At 39.9% G+C, this 18,373-nt stretch overlaps 1 protein-coding gene across 2 annotated transcripts in view; it reads right to left on the reverse strand.

Moving 5' to 3' along the window:
* The window catches only part of Rapgef5 (Rap guanine nucleotide exchange factor 5), a 227,329-nt gene that overhangs the window by 161,406 nt on the left and 47,550 nt on the right, over positions 1–18,373 (reverse strand). For both annotated transcript variants that reach the window (XM_076835279.2, XM_076835269.2), the window contains exon 6: positions 8,454–8,520. In XM_076835279.2, coding sequence (XP_076691394.2) covers positions 8,454–8,520 — 67 coding nt within the window. The remainder of the gene's footprint in view (positions 1–8,453; positions 8,521–18,373) is intronic.

Below are 18,373 nucleotides of genomic sequence, written 5' to 3' on the forward strand. Positions count from 1 at the left end.
TATTCATGTACACACCCCAACCCCCCCCAAAAAAAACCATAGGGCTCTTCCTCTATCTCTGAGGGACTCACTGAGATACTCTTGAATGGTCTCCTCACCTTTCTGAATAGATATTTTATTTACTTTTTACTATTTATTTTTTTATGCTGGGGCTAAAACCCAGAGTTTTAATCTTACTTAGGACAACTAATACTGGGCTACACCCCCAAATCCCCAAACAAATGCTTTAAAATAAAGGTCCTCACATAGGCTCATTTCAGTAGGTGAAACAGCATGTATTAAGCTGTTCCCCTAAACCACATTCTCAGAGCTAGGGTTCCATTAGATCACCACATAATCTGGGTAGGCTCAGATAGTTTCTTTGGAATTAGAGATGATGACTTAGTAATCATTTTAAAAAGGAATGTGTGTGTGTGTGTGTGTGTGTGTGTGTGTGTGTGTGTGTATTTGTGGATATATTCCCAGGATGATAAAAACAATTTTGATGGGAAAGAAACATTGAGCATATAACATTTTTTACTGATAAGGGATGGCAGTACACCGTTCAGTGATCTGTTCAGGTATCAACAGCCACAGATTTGTAATGTGTTAACTGTCAGATCCCAACTAAGGGGAACTGCAGGAGCTTTTTAAACCTGCTCTCTGTATGGTCCCAGAGACCCAGAGACGGGCAGCCCACAACCCATGGTCCTCTGACACGGTAGCCAGGTAAGGGCAGCACCAAAGCACAAACAGGGTAGGGAGTAGCAAGCCCTGCAGCTCCCCCAAAACAAATGAAACAAGCAGCCTACACAAGGGATGTGCTACAACTGCACTGGCTCATTTAAAACAAACCTCAAAACAGATTTGATTTCTTAGGCCTTGCTTGATGCCTCCTCTCAGAACTCGGTCTGCCTGGCCCTTCCCCAAATCATATATCACCTCTTAAGTCACTGAAACGGATATAGCCAAACTAAGGACTCTAGGTAGGAATTTTACTTTCCCCATAGATAAGAAATAGAAGGTAACAAGAAGTTTGTGATCCTGAGGCAGCCAGACAGGTTAGTCATTCCCTGGGGTAGTAACTTGATTTTTTTCCTCTGAAGAGACAAGCCTGCTCAGGTCTATGAGAGACTGAGGGGAGGAAATTAGCTACACTCCATTTCTCAATACTCCATAAAGGAAGAGGCAGACAGACAGTAAAGGGAGTACTGAGTGGAAACTAGGTGTTTGGGTTTTTAAAACCCATTTTTAAATGGTTTTGAAAAAAAGAATTATTACTTGATTGTGCTTGTCACGTACTCATTGTGACAGACTCTCCCGCTTCCACTCACCCAACATTACTCAGACCTTGCTAACTTGGCAACCAGTCCCTTCAATGAGCCTCCAGTAGCCTATCATTTTAAAGGTTCATTGAAATCCAAATCCCATGCTATTTCTGCTTCTTGAACGAGTATCAATCTGATAGTTTCCAACTTAAAAAGCTGTCACTGCTATCTTCAGATACTACCACTCAAAGAGGAATTTACCCAGTGTATCGAATCCAAATTGTTGAGTCATCAAGAAGCACTGACTGAAGGACTCCTAGCCACTTTAACTCTTTCATGCATTAAGGAAGGGTACAAATAGACCCCCGTGGCAGATGCAGCTCAAAGAAAATGACTGAAGTTTCAGATGAAAGATGAGTTGTAGCAAATGGGAAAGGAGCTTTAAATGAGTAAAAGGAAAACAGGAGAACGGGCTCTGTTGCTGAGAAAACAGAGAATCTTTAAAAGTTTAGGTCTTTGAATTTCATAGTGTCATGCTTCTGCTGGCGGGACAACTGTTCTCATTAAGACTGCCTCCTGGTGGTTCTGTAACAAGTACTGCTCAAGAGAACTCTAAGGAAAAGAAGGCATGAAAGGAGAATCAGAGGCCCCAGCTGAGTACAGGTCTTGTTAATAAGACCACAATCAGATCAGTTTATCTACAAAGCAGGATCCCAAATGGGGAAAGTGAGAACATGACTTTTGTAAAAAAAAAAAAAAAGGATGCTAGAAAATCTGAAAGAACAAGTTCACAGTTGATGTGAAACAGTGTCACATTCTTTAGACACCAAGCAGTGAAAAATGCTTTTGTGAAGTTGACATTGTACAGCAGTTAGTTATAATAACCTTTTTTCCCCCTAGAGAGATGAAAAAAATAAAATCTATAGCAGATTCCTTATTCTCTATTTCACCTAAAGTTCTATATCCTAGCATAGGTTTGTGCTTCTTGGGGCTATAGCTCCTTTCAGATCTTTTCAAACTGATAGCAGCCATCTCTTGTATAACTTGGGTTCAACTGACAAGATTCTAGCTCTGGGCTATTTCTCAGAGGAGCAATGATTTTTACCTCAAGACTCTATGAGAAGGAATTTGAAAAATACCAATATACACATCAGAGGATGCAGTTCTACGTTCAAGCCAGGTGAACTGAGTAAAATGAGCCCAGGGATAGAGCAGAACCACACAACTAAAGAAATCTAAATGGATGAAAAGGATAGACTGAGTCAGCTCTGAGGAGGAATGCAGGGGGTGATAATGCCTGTCACATGGTCCAGGAGTATTCAATATTGCTCACATCCACATTGAGCTCTCTTCTTAAATTCTGAATGCCCCTTTTGTCATTTTAATTCCTCTCTCAAGATATGGGCACAGACTCCCTGCCAGCACCAAGGCTGGGTTTCACTCTATGCACTCAAATTGTCTTCTCAGGTGGTCTTCTCAAGAGGGTTGATTTTGCTGGACCAAGCAGCATAGAGGACACTGTGTGCTACCACCCATTCATCAGTGATGTGTTGCCATCCAACCAAATAGGAATCCAACATATACATTTCGCAGTTGAGCTGAACGCACATCACTGCAGGAGTTTCACAATTAAACCAGGAGTAAAAATCACAAGTTTTACTCAAGCCCATATTAAGATGTCTGTATTTCTCTGTCTCCACAATTTCCATCGTGAAAAGGTAGCCATTAGAAACAGAAATAACTAATAGGTTTTGTTTTGGGTGTTGGTCTTAAGTACATAGAGAATGAAGTCTAGAATTGGTTTTTACTCCTTTTTAAGGATGTCCATGTTTATATTACCTATTTTTGGACACTTCCTAAATAACTTCTCAATTCTTATCAATGCCTCAATATTCACCTTGTTTTTTAAATTTACATCCTTGAGAGATGCTTTGGTTTGGATATGAGGTGTCCCCCAAAATCTCACAAATGAGACAATGCAAGAAGGTTTGGAGGAGAAATGATTGGGTTATAGCCTTAATCCATCGAATTGATTAATTCCCAATGGGATTAACTGAGTGTTGACTGGAGGCAGAGGAGGGGTGTGGTTGGAGGAAGTGGTTCATTGGGGGTATGGCTATGGGGTATATCTTTGTATCTGGAAAATTGAGTTGTTGTTTTTTTTTTTTTTCTCTCTCTGCTTTCTGATCATCCTCTGCCACACTCTTGTGTTATGATGTTCAGCCTTACCTTGAGCCCTGAGGAATAAAGCCTGCTGTCCATAGATTGAGACCTCTGAAACCGTGAGCCCCCAGATAAACTTTTCCTCTCCTAAATTTGTCCTGGTCAGATCATTTAGTGACCGAGAAAAAAAAAAAAACTGATTAAAACAACAGCTATGGCTTTGAAACAATCCATAATGCACCATAAAATTTTCCCTGTGTTTAGTCTTGAGCAAGCAGAACCCTAGGTTATAATATGAATATATAAAAGTTTGCCTCATCAATTCTGAATACTCTATTTGTCATGAACACTGGAAGAAGCAAGTTTAAAAATAAGATTATGCTCAGAACTTCAAAGATGGAAACTAATAGGCTGAGGGACTCAAGGGACTTTCTCAGCTGACCAGTTTTATTGGTCCTCCAGAGACTCAGAGTCTAGTAAAAAAGAAAAGGGTTTTCAAGCTATCAAAAAAGCCAGGAGATATTATAAAGAGGCTAAGGTATAAATCATATATGCAACAGGGAAACAGATTGATCCCAGATAACAATCGCCAGAGCATCTGTGAAGACTTCACATAAAGGCAAGGGTCCATTACATCCTGTCCTTCCTTAAGCTGAAAACTTCCCACAGAATTAATTATTTAAGTTTTTGTATGTCAGGCACTTGGAAAGGTCACCATTCCCTGAAATATTACTAGATATATGATTGGACCATTTTAATTGTTCATGCTTTATATAAAGTTGACAATTCTAAATCAGAAGGAATTATAAAGGCACTTTTATTTCTACTCATGCACTGTTCCTCATGTCCTTCAATATGAAAATTCACTAGAATTGTCTTATAGAGTAGAATTTCAGGTATTTTTTTTTTATAGATTACAAGATCTTTCCTACTGATAAACCCAAGAGAAGGACTAGGAAATAAACTATAGGGATTAAAGAAATAAGGATTCTTTTTTGTTTGTTTGTTTATTTTGTTTTGTTTCAAGAGACAGGTATACAAAACTTCCAAATTTGAAATTTATAAAGGTGCATCTGCAAGAGGGCAGAGCTAACTGTACCGCTGGAAACCACTGCCCCTTTCAACTGCCCCTAAAGCACACACACCCTCAGAGAGAGCACACCAGCAACTCTATGTTACAAACGTGACTTTTGTTTTCATTCCTTTACTGCCTGTACTCCTAATACAGGAGAATGGTTAACTTGGGTGATGCATGTAAACATCTCTCTTGTTGCATGCAGTTAGCACCTGGGTAACTTAAAATGTATCTACCAGTGCCAACAGGTGCTACCACATTCTGAAGAGGTGAACCTAGCACAACAGTCCCTTAATAAAAGCTAAGAGAATGACCAGGGGAATTTTAGAACTTGGAGAAACCTTAGAGATGGTTTAGCCCAACAGCTCAACTTGACCAAGGGTCACATTGTTAGAAGGAAAAAAAAACAAGAATCAAGATCCTCAATCTCAGCACAGGCTTTTGTTTTGTTTTGTTTTGTTTTTTACTCTTCTAGGCTGAGCAAGCATCCTTTGAAAAGATGAAATTGTCTCCTCCGTCCTTTTATTAAAAAATGCCCCCCTCAGCCTACATCCTGGGAACAAATCTTTACTCCGCACACTTCAGATAGAGCCCTAATCTCCAGAATGTACAAAGAACTCAAAAAACTAAACAGTAAGACAACAAATAACCCAATCAACAAATGGGCCAAGGACCTGAACAGACACTTCTCAGAAGAGGACATACAATCAATCAATAAGTACATGAAAAAATGCTCACCATCTCTAGCAGTCAGAGAAATGCAAATCAAAACCACTCTAAGATACCATCTCACTCCAGTAAGATTGGCAGCCATTAGGAAGTCAAACAACAATAAGTGCTGGCGAGGATGTGGGGAAAAGGGTACACTTGTACATTGCTGGTGGGACTGCAAATTGGTGCGGCCAATATGGAAAGCAGTATGGAGATTCCTGGGAAAGCTGGGAATGGAACCACCATTTGACCCAGCTATCGCCCTCCTCGGACTATTCCCTGAGGACCTTAAAGGAGCATACTATAGGTATACTGCCACATCAATGATCATAGCAGCACAATTCATAATAGCTAGACTGTGGAACCAAGCTAGATGCCCTTCAATAGATGAATGGATAAAAAAAATGTGGCATCTATACACAATGGAGTATTATGCAGCACTAAAAAAATGACAAATTCATGGAATTTGCAGGGAAATGGATGGCATTAGAGCAGATTATGCTAAGTGAAGCTAGCCAATCCTTAAAAAACAAATGCCAAATGTCTTCTTTGATTTAAGGAGAGCAACTAAGAATTGAACAGGGGGAAAGAGCATGAGGAAAAGATTAACATTAAACTGAGACGAGTGATGGGAGGGAAAGGGAGAGAGAAGGGAAATTGCATGGAAACGGAAGGAAACCCTCAGCGTTGTACGAAATCACATATAAGAGGTTGTGAGGGGAAAGGGGGGGAAGGGAGAGAACAGAACAACAACAGATGAGGTAGAGAGGGAAGATGGGAGGGGAGGGGAGGGGGGATAGACAGCAGAATACAATAGTCAATAATATGGCATTATGTAAACATTGTGAATGTGTAACTGATGTGATTCTGCAATTTGTATTTGGGGTAAAAATGGAAATGCATAACTCACTTGAATCAAATGTATGAAAGATGAAAAAAATTTTAAAAAATAATAAAAAAAAATGCCCCCCTCTTATAATTTACCTTGATTTATTCAGTCTTTCAGCTTGAGTATTTTCCCAGTTAGGTTACTTTAACTAAATTCATAGTGAACTATTTTGAACTTGATTTCCAGGGTAAAAACCACCCAGTTGTTCCTCTCCCTGTCCTCTCCTCTCCCTGGTGATCTCTCACTGTGGGTCTTCCCTAGACTCCTTTTTCTACTCTGCTCTTGCATTTGTGACGCCTCTGTCTGCTTCAAAGGACTTAGCCCTGACCTCCGTGAACACCAGACTCATGTCTCCCAGTTTTCCCTGAATACTTGTATGTTCTTATCTCCACAAACATCAGTAGGTACCCCCAAATCATCTCCCTTTCCACATACTTTACTCAACTTCTTAGAAGCATCAACGTGTGTCCATGCACAAGAATCTGGAACTTTATTTGTCTGACTCCCCTTCTACCTTTACCTAGCCCTACTGATTTTTAAGAATTCTTTATGTTCCTTATTGAACTTGTCTTTCTTTTGATTTCTACAAAATCTACCATAACCTAGGCTTTCCTCAATCTCCAACGGTCTCCCTTCTTCCAACCTTCTTCTTTCTTAAATATTCACTTCATCAAATTAATCTGTTGTTAAAAAAAAATCTTTCATTTTTTAAACTAATGCCTTCTCCTCTAATCAGGTGGGTGTACTATTTTCCCACTGCACCTTCTTATTCCCACACCTGTCCACAGTAAGTCCTGCAGCTAGAAGAAATCTCCAAGATCATCACCTGCTCAAAGCTCTGCTGTCTTCAGTGGTGGTACAGTCACCTCAATGGTGCTCTCTGTGACTGTTCTTGCATTTAAAACCTAGACATCACATTCTCTGGTGTTCAGTTTCCAACCATATCCTGTGTCAGTTTTCTAATCTACCTGTCTTGCCTTCTTGGGATGGCTGTAGGAATCAAATCTTACATATCTTTACCATTTCTGAAATAAATGTTCTATATTATGAAAAAATGAGAAATGACATTTAAGAGAACCTGATTAGGAGAGAAAACATTCTGAGCTCAGTTTCTGGTTTTGTTCCTTTCTAGCTGGGTGAAATTACTTAACCTCTACAAGATCTCATATATGCAAAACAGAAGTAATACCGGCTGCTTCATAGAACTGTGGTGCAATTTAGCAGAATGTACATACATGTGTATGAACATGTATACATACATACATATAGTATATAACATAGTATCTGACCTAGAGTGATTTTTTTAAGATGTCAATTATTATTTTGTTTACAATAGGCACTCCTCCATTTGGGTCCATATTTTAAACAATAGAAGCCATGTTAAATATTTTTTTCATAATATGCTGTCAATATTTCATTTCATGTGACATTTTATACGACCCATCACTATACCTAATAAACAATTACTTTCCTAGCTGCATGCCAGAAGAGTAGGACAAGCAACTTTCATTATTCAAGCTATGCCCAGGTGACAAAACTGATGCATAACACTGTGCAGATAGTTTCATCCATACATATAACCCAATCAAGTGTGATTTTATGCAATAATCGTTTTATTAATGGAATTCAAGCAGAATAAGGAATCTTTGGGAAGTGTAGAAAAGCTTCCAAATAGCCAGGTCAATGGGTAAGATTTTGTAACTCAGGATTGCAAGAGCCTGTCAAAAAAAAGTTTGATGATTAATGACCTCAGCCAACTTTTGCTATGAAGAAAGGCATGAACTCTCCTTCAATTAGCAATGCTCTCACCATGTTGAATCAGTGGCTTTAATAACCACAACGATGATGGTGTAGTACAGTACATTAAAATCCAATGTACTGTACTACAATGGCTGAGGATGTTGCTCAGTGGTAGAGTGTTTGCCTAGCAAGTGGGAGGCCCTGGGTTCAAACCACAGTACTGCAAAAATACAAAGACAAAAACAAACCAACCAACCAACAAAAACCAACATCTTGCCCTTTTGTTACCTAAAGTATTTTTCCCATAATAAAACAGATAGTCTTTTGTACTTTGTGCAGCAGATCACAATTTTTCCTAGGTTAAATCATACTGGATTTAAACAATCAGATACTATGCCTCCACGAAGACTGCAGGAACTTTCCACCAGGGATATCTGCAATCTTGCAAAAGTGTTTGCATCAGGGCACAGAAAGTCAAATCCACTTTCTTTCTGCCATGCCTTGGGCCTCCCACAATGAAGAGCAGCCACCGGGCAAATCTCTCTCCACCACCACCCAAACAGGCTTCCTTGGAAGACCCAGCCTCATTACTTCTGCACCCCTAGACAGGGAAATTGCATGGCCTTACCGCAGAGGTTAGACGAGCAAGAATCTCATCACTGCTTTCTTCGGCGTCTTCAATTTTCTGATGAGACCTTTGAGAAACAAAAAACAAAGTATTCAACTTCGGTCACTCAAATTTATCTTCCAAGTTATAAGGAATAAAGGGCAACAAATGACACCATCATTATGACATAAGTGAAAGTATGCAAACAGCATTGTGTCTGTAAAGCCACAGAAACACAATCCTGTTACAAGACAACTATTTCTTAAACATTAATTAGTAAAAATCTTTTTATACCTGGGCGCAGTGGTGCACACTTATAATCCCAATGGCTGGGGAGGTCAAGGCAGAAAAATCACAAGTTCAAAGCCAGCCTCAGCAATTTAGTGAGACCATAAGCAACTCAGAGAGACCCTGTCTCTAAATAAAAAATTAAAAAGGGCTGGGATATGACTCAGTGGTTAAGCACCCTTGGGTTCAATCCATGGTACTCCCCCTCCCAAATGCACCAACTGAATTCTAAGGATCAAGTGCTGTTCTTCAAATATCACAGAACAACCCTGACACACCCAATACAAATATGGGCATGCACAAAAGCACATCAGAAATATAAGGTGGGTAAGTGCTAAAATTTCCTCTAGATATAAATGAAATCCAAGTTTTAAAAAGTATAAAATGTGAATTTTTCACTACACTTGAGTTTTAGTTTAAACAACTTTTCTGTGAAATAGTATGTTTTAGGCCTAATACTATAATGGAAATTATGAAAATACAAATGGCAGAAGAAATATGCTTTATCGTTGCGAGACCACAGCCCAGTGGAAAAGCCAAAACACAAAACAAAAAAAAACAAAAACAAAAACATGCATTTGTGAAATAACTAACAGGGTAAGGTATATCAGTTTGTTTAGGAAAAGTCACATTAAAAGTGTTTTTACTAATTTATTATAATTATACATTATAATCATATATGCATAGAACATAATTTGTTCCATTTCAGTCCCAGTTCTTCCTCTTTCCTTCCCTTCTTCTTTCCCCCGTTCCCCTCCCTCCACTCTGCTGGTCTTCCTTCTATTTATATATTGTTTTGTAATTGGAACTTTATATAGATATACACATAGGTGGAATTCACTGTGGTATATTCACATAGGTTCAGAGTGTGATTTGGTCAATTTCAGCTACTGTTCCTCCCTTTTCATGTCCCTTCTCCCTCCTCCTCAATACCCTTCCTCTACTCCACTGAACTCTTTCCAAGGGATCCCCTCAGCCACCCTGCTTTCATTCCTTTTTTTGCTCTAGCTTCCACATATGAGAAAAAAAAATTGGACCCTTGACTTTCTGTCTGGTTTATTTAACTTAGTATGTTGTTCTCCAGTTCCACCCATATACCAGCAAATGCCATAATTTCATTCTTCTTTATGGTCGATTAAAACTCCATTGTGTATACACACCATATTTTCTTAATCTATTCATCTGTTGACAGGTACCTGGGCTGGTTCCATAACTTGGTTATTTTGAGTTGTGCTGCTATAAACATTGATTTGCCTGCATCACTACAGCATGCTGATTTTAGCTTTTCAGCATAAATATCAAGGAGTGGGATAGCTGGGTTGTATGGTAGTTCCATTCCCAGTCTTTTTAAGACTTTCTATACTGCTACTCTAAGTGGTTTTACTTAAAAAATTATATTTTTTACTTAAGTTGTGAAAAAATTTCCACTACACAAATGTATATACTAATATAAAATTTTCTACTTAAGAAAAATCTTACAAATGACATTTTTTTCCTGGTTTGATCAAGGAAAAAAAAATTGACTAGTGCCAACTGAATATATAAAATTGTCTCCCAAATCTATTTCCACAAGTAATCCCTTTCGACACATTCTATGCATGTGGAGGGTTTCACAGTAATTGCCCTGTAGAGCCATGTTATCAGAATCACAATCCAGTGATTGATTTCAATCTCAGAAGTGGCAGTGGGCCACCTGGAGCACAGGCCTTGTGGGGCAGGAAGGTTTCTCCCAGCTCACAGGAGAGCTGAGCAGCAACTCTTCAAGAAGGGAAAAGCTAGTCGGATCAATTCCAGCACTGGCTTCTTGCTTCTGTAAATGTTATTACACCCTTTTTCAGGAATTAAAAAAAAAAAAAAAAGTCACATCCTTTAAATCAAAGCAATGAATTATAAGCCACTGCCTTTACAAGAATTGCTAGATGCAGGTATAGAACAGTGCTCAGGTTGTCAAATACCTTAATTACTCATGCAGCAGCAAGACTTCTGAAAATCTTGCTAATGATCTGCCCAATAAAAACAGTGGGAACTAAGCACTATGCCTTGGCATACTTAAAAAAAAATAATCTGGATAATGAGTCTGTCAAACAGCAAATTTTATTATTAAAATTCTACTGAGAAGAGAACTATCTGAAACCCTTTACAACCTAAGCCACCAAACCAGACTTACGTGATTAAGCTAAAGTGACTGGAGGGATCTGACAGGAAATTAAGAACCAAGCACCCTAGAGACAAGGGCACCAAGCAAGGGCTTCTGCTTTGTCTGTCTTAGAGAGCGTGGGCTGGTGCTGCCTCTTTGTGATTCTCAGACCCCAAAAGATCCCTGGAGGATTAGTTAATGGGCATGAGGTGTTTAGTGCTAGCACAGATTCTGCCATGAATCTAATTCCAATAAACTGCTGAAAGAAACTCAAAATTCCGAGGGAAGCACACGTGTACATGACTGGTAATGGTTATTTCATGAGCAATTGGCTGAGCTGTGGTTGCTCTAGTGACAAATAATTCAGTCCCCGCTCCGAAGCAAAACTATCTTTCATCATTCTTCCAGCACAAAACATACCTTGGCAAAAACGTTTCTGAAGGAAATAGATATAAAAGAGAGTGATGATCTCCTGGGAGCTATCCTGCCGCCCATATCCCACTTTTACTACCTCAGTCACCACGATTTAGATTTATACCCAGAACTCCCAAATCCTTCTCTAGCTTCTGAATCCCCCCGAGCTTCCCTGTTTCTCCATCTGCCTTCAAAATGACTCTATGTGGCAATTCCAGGAACTTTATGCTCACCCATGTGAGCCTCTGATAGGTTCTGTGAACTGCACCTAACTCACACTGACCCCTTTGCCTCCAGCCGACACATCTATCCGGGCCTCTCACTCCTTGTGGCACCCAGGTCATACCATGGCCATCTCTTCCTTGGCCAACCACCAGATCCTCCTCTTTCCTTTGGTCCCTCCCCCCCTGCCAGACCTCTCAGACAGTCCAGGCATTTGACCTCTCTTGAATACATAACTCTGATCACCTTCCAATCCACTTGTTTGGCTCTGTTCTCTCTTCTTCTGCCCAATCTCCTGTAGATACCAAAATTGCCCAGGTCTGGGCTCGCCATTCCTAGACCCCGTTCTTCAGGTTCACCCCCACTGCCTGCTGAGAGCTCTAAACTTCAGAAACATTCTTCCTTTCCTGCCAACAGAACTCAATCTCCCCTCCACCTGCAGCCACCTGTGTCTCACCTAATGTAAAGGAGGCTCAGGGGAACAGGATTGGCCCTCACAGCCAGATAGCTAAAGAGCTTGAGAAAGAAGGAAGGGAAAAAAAAGAGAGGACAGCACTTGGCTACTCTTCTACCGTCACTGCCATGGCCATTTTTTACCTTATTCCACCGACTCAACTCTATATGTCTAAACGCCCAAAAATATAATTCACTTTTCTTAGCAAATGTATTCTTATAAAATGTAAATAAAGTCTTATTTATATGTGCAAATACACAACAGTGCAACCCAGGAAAGTTCTCACTTATCAGATCAAGTAGATAATGAAACAAATGCTGCAGAAAAAAATATCAAGTCTAATATTTGCATATTTTCCATTATTACCAAAGGGGGCTGTGAACAAGAGAGAAGCTGTGGGTTTGGTGTATCAGTGGTTAAAGAAAAGAAACAAGGAAACTTTGGCAGGAATCAGCAACTAACAGCAGTAGCAAGTGACAGACAGGAGAGAAAGGGAGTGACCCCAAGAAGGGAGACCCATCCCTGAGTGTTTGTGCCAGCAGAAAACTCTCAGCCAGCAAGTTCTGTCTTTGGGAATTCTCCTGGTTGCTTCTCAAGGACTCTGTTTACCAACAGGACAGGCCAGAGCTGGTTAATTCTCCAAGGGAGAGTGCCGAGTCCTGGTGCTGATGTCTTTATAAGTTTCTGAGATCTAATATTTAAGGGTGCTACTGTAAGGATACAGGATGGCAGAAGCCTTGCTCCTCTGCCCTTGTCCCACCAACCGTCAAACTGGACATGTCATCATTCTACTCATCCCTCCCCCAAAGAGAAAAGAACAAGCTTCCTACAGCCTTCTCCACCTTAACGAGTAGCAGCTCCCCACTTCTAGCTGGAAATCATCCTGACCTCCCTCTCCCTCACACTTGCTGCTATACCCATCCTGAAATCCTGTTGGCTGCTCCTTCAAAGTGGATCGCCCACTTCTCACCACCTCCATCACCACCACTGTGGTCACAGCCACATCTCTCGCCTGGACCCAAGAGCCACAGCGATCTTGCAAAAATGTAAGATATAGCACATCTCTCCTCACTCAAAATCCTGGAGTGACTAGCTCCCTATCTCAGATAAAACCAAAGTTGTCTTTAAGGAGTAAAGACAGTGTATATTTAAGGTGTACAGTGTATATTTAAGGGTGGTGATTTGATCTCTGTATACATGGTATATATAGTGGTCAGCATCGCTACCCATCTGCAGGTTAGATCCTCAGAACTTGCTCAACTCATGACTGAAAGTTTGAATCCTTTGATCAACATTGTCCTCTTTCCCCGCCCTTAACTGATATTCTGAAGATGTCCATATATATTTGCTTTTAACAGAGCAAATTCCTATCTTTTTTTTTTCTTAAAGTAAGATGGCAGAAGAATGAGAATTACATTTTTCTTGAGATCTTGATATCATGAATGCAAACACGTGTTCACCTCTTGAAAGAAAATCATTTTTCATAGAGTCAGGCTGCTAGTTTTGCTGACAAAGGAAATTTACAAAACAGTGATAGATTGTGAATATGACAGGTTTCATTAAAGGTCCAGGGTACACAGTGATATATTAGTCTAAAATTAAATAAAATCAGATACTGATATATTTTTCACATTTTATTTTGAGGAATTTAAGACTAATACTTCATATTTAACTAAACAGCTTCATTTCAAAGGCTCAAGTACCCCAATCCTAAAAACTTTTTTTTTTTTTTGAACCCAGGACCTCATACATGCTAGGCTCAACTCATGACTGAAAGTTTGAACACTTTGATCAACCTCACATATGCTATGCTCAACTCATGACTGAGTCTAGTGCTCTACCATGAGCTACCCCAGCACTTACAAGTTTAATTTATGCTAGAATTCCTGTAGTACACTTAACTAAAGATGTGCTCTGGCCCAGCGCAGTGATACAGGCCTATAATCCGAGCAGCTCTGGAGTCTGAGACAGGAGGATCCAGAGTTCAAATCCAGCCTCGGCAATTGCAAGGTGCTAAGCAATTCAGTGAGACCCTGTCTCTAAATAAAATACAAAAAAGGTCTGGGGATGTGGCTCAGTGGTTGAGTGCCCCCAGTACCTGACCTACCCCTCCACGAAAGATGTGCTCTGATAAAGAGTAAGCCATCTGTTCCCATATGTGGAATAAGCCTTGTCTATAAACAATGGAAATTTTGGAGGACTTCAGGCTTCCTTGGGAGAGGGAGTGATGAGTAATAACAAAGACTAAGAGCAGAGTAATATTTTCTATAAAAACATTTAAAGAGACAGATGGAAATTTTTGTTACCTAATATCTTAATACAAAATTTCAGCTGAGTTTCATTGTGGAAAAGGTTTTGGAAAATACTTGAAAAACCATTTGTTTACCTGAACAGTATTGCTTTCTATCCAGGTTTCATGAGAATCCAGTGAGAAAATGTCAGAAGTATACATGGTAGATTTGGGACATTGGAATGGCAGACTTGAACTTGAGCTACGCAGTCTAAGAGTGTGAATCCAGCACCTTTCAGAAACTAACGCTGCCAGTGGAGTTCTCATGTTGCTTACCCATGCCAGGTAGAAAAGGAGAAATTAAGTAGGATGAGCATAAAGAGAGCAGAGGTGAGGAAGTCTGCGGGTGGGAGTGGGGGGTGAGTGCCATGTTTCACAAGGTGCTAAGGGGACCTGAATTTTGGGAGCCATTGCTACAGAACTGACATTAAATACATGACTGGGTGAGGGCATATCCAAAGAGGCAACAGAAAACAGAGAAGACTAAAGACTGCTCTGGGACACTCCGTGTTTAGAGGTATTTTAAAAACAGGTGTTATTATTGTTCAGGTGTGGCCAACCTGAATAATCAGAGAAGACTGCTGCTGAAAAGAGTTACAGTTCCCAAGAGGAAGGGGAATGACATACTTCAAGGGGCCATATGGTCAGTCAGGAGGCAGGGAAAATGCTGGCAAGAATTTTCTGTGGTTCCCACAAGCCATACCAGATGAGGTGGGATATACAGGCTGGGGACTGACTAATTTGAATAATTTCACCAGGCCCTGGGGCATAGAGGCTGCCCTTAGTTGCCTGGTAGCTGAGCCTGGGGTGATTAGGGAGGTGGAAAGTGGCCCTGAGGTGGAAGAAGGCTGGGCTAGGATTGGTTGATCTGCATATAAAAAGTAAGCTTGCAGGAGTTGTCTCTAGAAATTGACTATCTTTGGATGGGGCAGTCTCTCCAGAGTAAGCAAGACATCAGAGCATTGAAGCTGTAGTTAATACAGTCAGGAAGAGGAAGAATAAGCAAGGGAGCCTGCAAAAGAGAAGCCAGTGGGATAAAGAACCAAGGATGCCGAGTGGAAAGTCTGCTTCCAGAAGGCAGTGATCAGGTGTGCCACGGGACGCTGGCCTGTCAAGTAAGACCAGGACTGAAAATCAACCATTGCATTGGACGACATGTAGACCTGTGCACATAACAATGACGCTTTCAGTAGAGAAAGTATCAGCTGGGACAGGAGAGCCTTCCATGTTTTTCACTGTCAAGAACAAGGGATCCAGGGACCCACACCACTCATCATGTCTCTGGATGATGTCTAGTTGAGGAGCAGAGAAAGATGCTGAGAGACAGTGGTTTAAAAAAGATTTTTTAAAATTACTACATTAGAATGATTTTACTGGACTAGACAAAAATTTGGGACTTCTTCTTCTGACTACCCAATGGGATGGTGACCACTAGTAAAAGACACAGAAGCTACATTTTTTTTTCTTTACATATCTAAGTGCAACCAGAGTTCAATTTCGGCAACCCTCTACAAGTCTTTTAATAATAGCATAAGCATCAATTGCTCTGTAACTGGAAAGATTTTTATATATCCAAGGATCACAGGCTCTGTCTGCTCAGACGCCTGCCCCTCTCACACCTGGTGAGTTGGGAGCTGCCATAAAGGCCTAGATCCTTGGCCTAGATCCTCAAGTAAGTTCATGTTGGAGAGAAACACCTTCCTGATCCTGAAGGAATGAATAGGCTGCCTCCCTACACTGTTACTTCTTCATTCTTCATCGATTCTTCCTCTACTCCTACCCAAAACACAAAAGCAGAGTTTAGAAAAAGTACACCCTGGGTAACTTGACTTGGCTGTCAGTCTGAATGAGGAACCATGACTGTTCTCTTTGCCCAAGATAGCACCCTTAACAACCAATTCTCTCCTTTTGAATTATCTATTCAGTTGGGGTATAAAAGTTATTTTGTTTAGAACAGAAATTTTGTTCCCTCAAACTAGCCTGGAAACTTGAAGCAGCTTCATTTTCATTTACTTTAAACATTCTTTTTTAAATAAAAAAAAAAGAAAAGAAATCCCCTTTATTTTTTTTTCTCTTGTAGAAATGCATTTGTATAGAACGGAATTGTGTTTACATAGAGACATTAAGTGGTTCTCTCAAATTATTTGAAAGACAGAGAGAAGACAGCAAATTAGAGGGACCTAATAGGTAGACACTAATAGCTCTTGAATATCAAAAAAGCTTATTAAAAAGAAAAAGGTTTTCAGTCCATAAATAAACAACATGAATGAAACAATGTAAGAATGCAGAGGGATTTAAGTAGAATGGATCAAAATGAAACAACATACAGCTAAGAGTGACACAGAAGAGTGAATTTAAATGTTTTTTATTTTTATTTATTTTTTATTACAAAGAACAAGAGCAATAAGTTACCCAAAAAAAGACCAATGCAGATCAGAGACATTATGAAAGTTTTGTGGTCAAGGTAGGACTTGGGCTCCCCCTTGAGGGTTGGGTAGAATTTAACTCACAAGGACAGAGGCAGAGGAGAGAGCAAGAGCATCACATCACAGGAGGAGTAACTGGTGTGGGCCAGAGGCTGAAGAGGTTGAGATTGCCAGGTCAGAGCAGGAGTTAGGATGGAAACATAGGTATGGAACCATGCCAAGGATTTTGACAATGCAAATGTCAGAGGACAGTGTCCCTGACCATAGTTCATTCCAAATCTACATAAACAGAATCCTGGCTTCCCAAAATTTAATCAACTACATTCTACCATTACACGAATTGATTTATAATTCTAGCACAGGGAAAAAATTCTCTCTCTCCACTCCAATAATTTTATCTTTTTATATTTAATACTTATAATAAGGGAGACAGAAGGGTTCATAGGTCCCCCGTGACCATTTGTCTGCAGGAGTCAGCGATCACTCACAAAAGCACATGTTCATACCAACAGCAAAAACTTGCTGATAAACATGGCATGCTATGGTGATTCTCAACTCCAGAAGCTGACATTTGTGTCCAAAGTGATCAGTGTGACAAAAGATGCAACTCATCTGCAATTCATATTAGAGCTCAAATTTTAAAAGTATTTTCATTTTTAGAAATTAGAAGAGACTCAGGCTTTCCACAGAACTGTCATCTCACCCACTGACATTCAGATTTGCTTTCTGAGGTGGGAAGAAGGAGGTAGTGTTAAATCACAAAGACTTCTTGCAAGGTTATTTCTGCTGCCCTCCTGTCCCTGTTAATCTGGGCACACCCATGGGATTGCACACATATCCATTTTGTGTGCAGAACAGGAAATGGTTGAGAAGAGCTACTAGTGAATGCTGGTCCCTCCGAGTCAAAGCCAGTACACCACTTCTGGTTTATAAGCATCCCACTCCTTAGAAAGCTCACTAAAGTTTATTGACATGCTCTTTGCCTTTTCTTAGATGTTTCTGACCTTATTAAGAGCACATTACAATAAAGAACATCTTCCGTACTTGGCCTACTCAGTGATATTGAACTTTACTTTCTCATTGTAAGGGTCTTTATAAACAGCAGTGGTGGGAAAATCCATACCATTTTACAACTCAAACAGTTTTCATAGCTTCTGATTATACTCTTTCAGAAGGGGATACTAGAATGATCCCCATAACTTCCAAGGATGCCATAGCAAGTGTTTAAAGAAGGGACATTAGAGCTATAAAGACATGGATCCAAACACCGAGACTCTGTGCTTGCTACTTTTGTGTGACTTGTACTGGTTACTTGGTCCCCGTGCCTCAGTTTCCTCACTTATAAATTGGGATAATAACAGTATCTGTCTTATGGAAATCTTCTGAAAATGAAATATGAAACATAAGGCATTTATTTAGCACAGTACCTGACATAAAATATATTCTCTTCAATAAATCTATTAGCACAGTGTCTCATAATATCCTGAAACTTTCATTTCCTAAAAACAAACTGTATTAAGCATTCAGCAATGTCACCTTTTAATTAATAAGAGTAACTAACCTCTGTTACATTATACAGATATGTCTATCTGAACTGAACCTACTTTTTTACCTAAGAAATGAGGACAATTTCATTTGCCCTTGAAGGAATTAACAATATGGAGATATATTCTATGACCTGAAATATTCTATGTATATAAAAGATTTCAG

This window comes from Callospermophilus lateralis, chromosome 1 (genome assembly GCF_048772815.1).
Source record: "Callospermophilus lateralis isolate mCalLat2 chromosome 1, mCalLat2.hap1, whole genome shotgun sequence".
Classification (NCBI taxonomy): Eukaryota; Metazoa; Chordata; class Mammalia; order Rodentia; family Sciuridae; genus Callospermophilus; species Callospermophilus lateralis.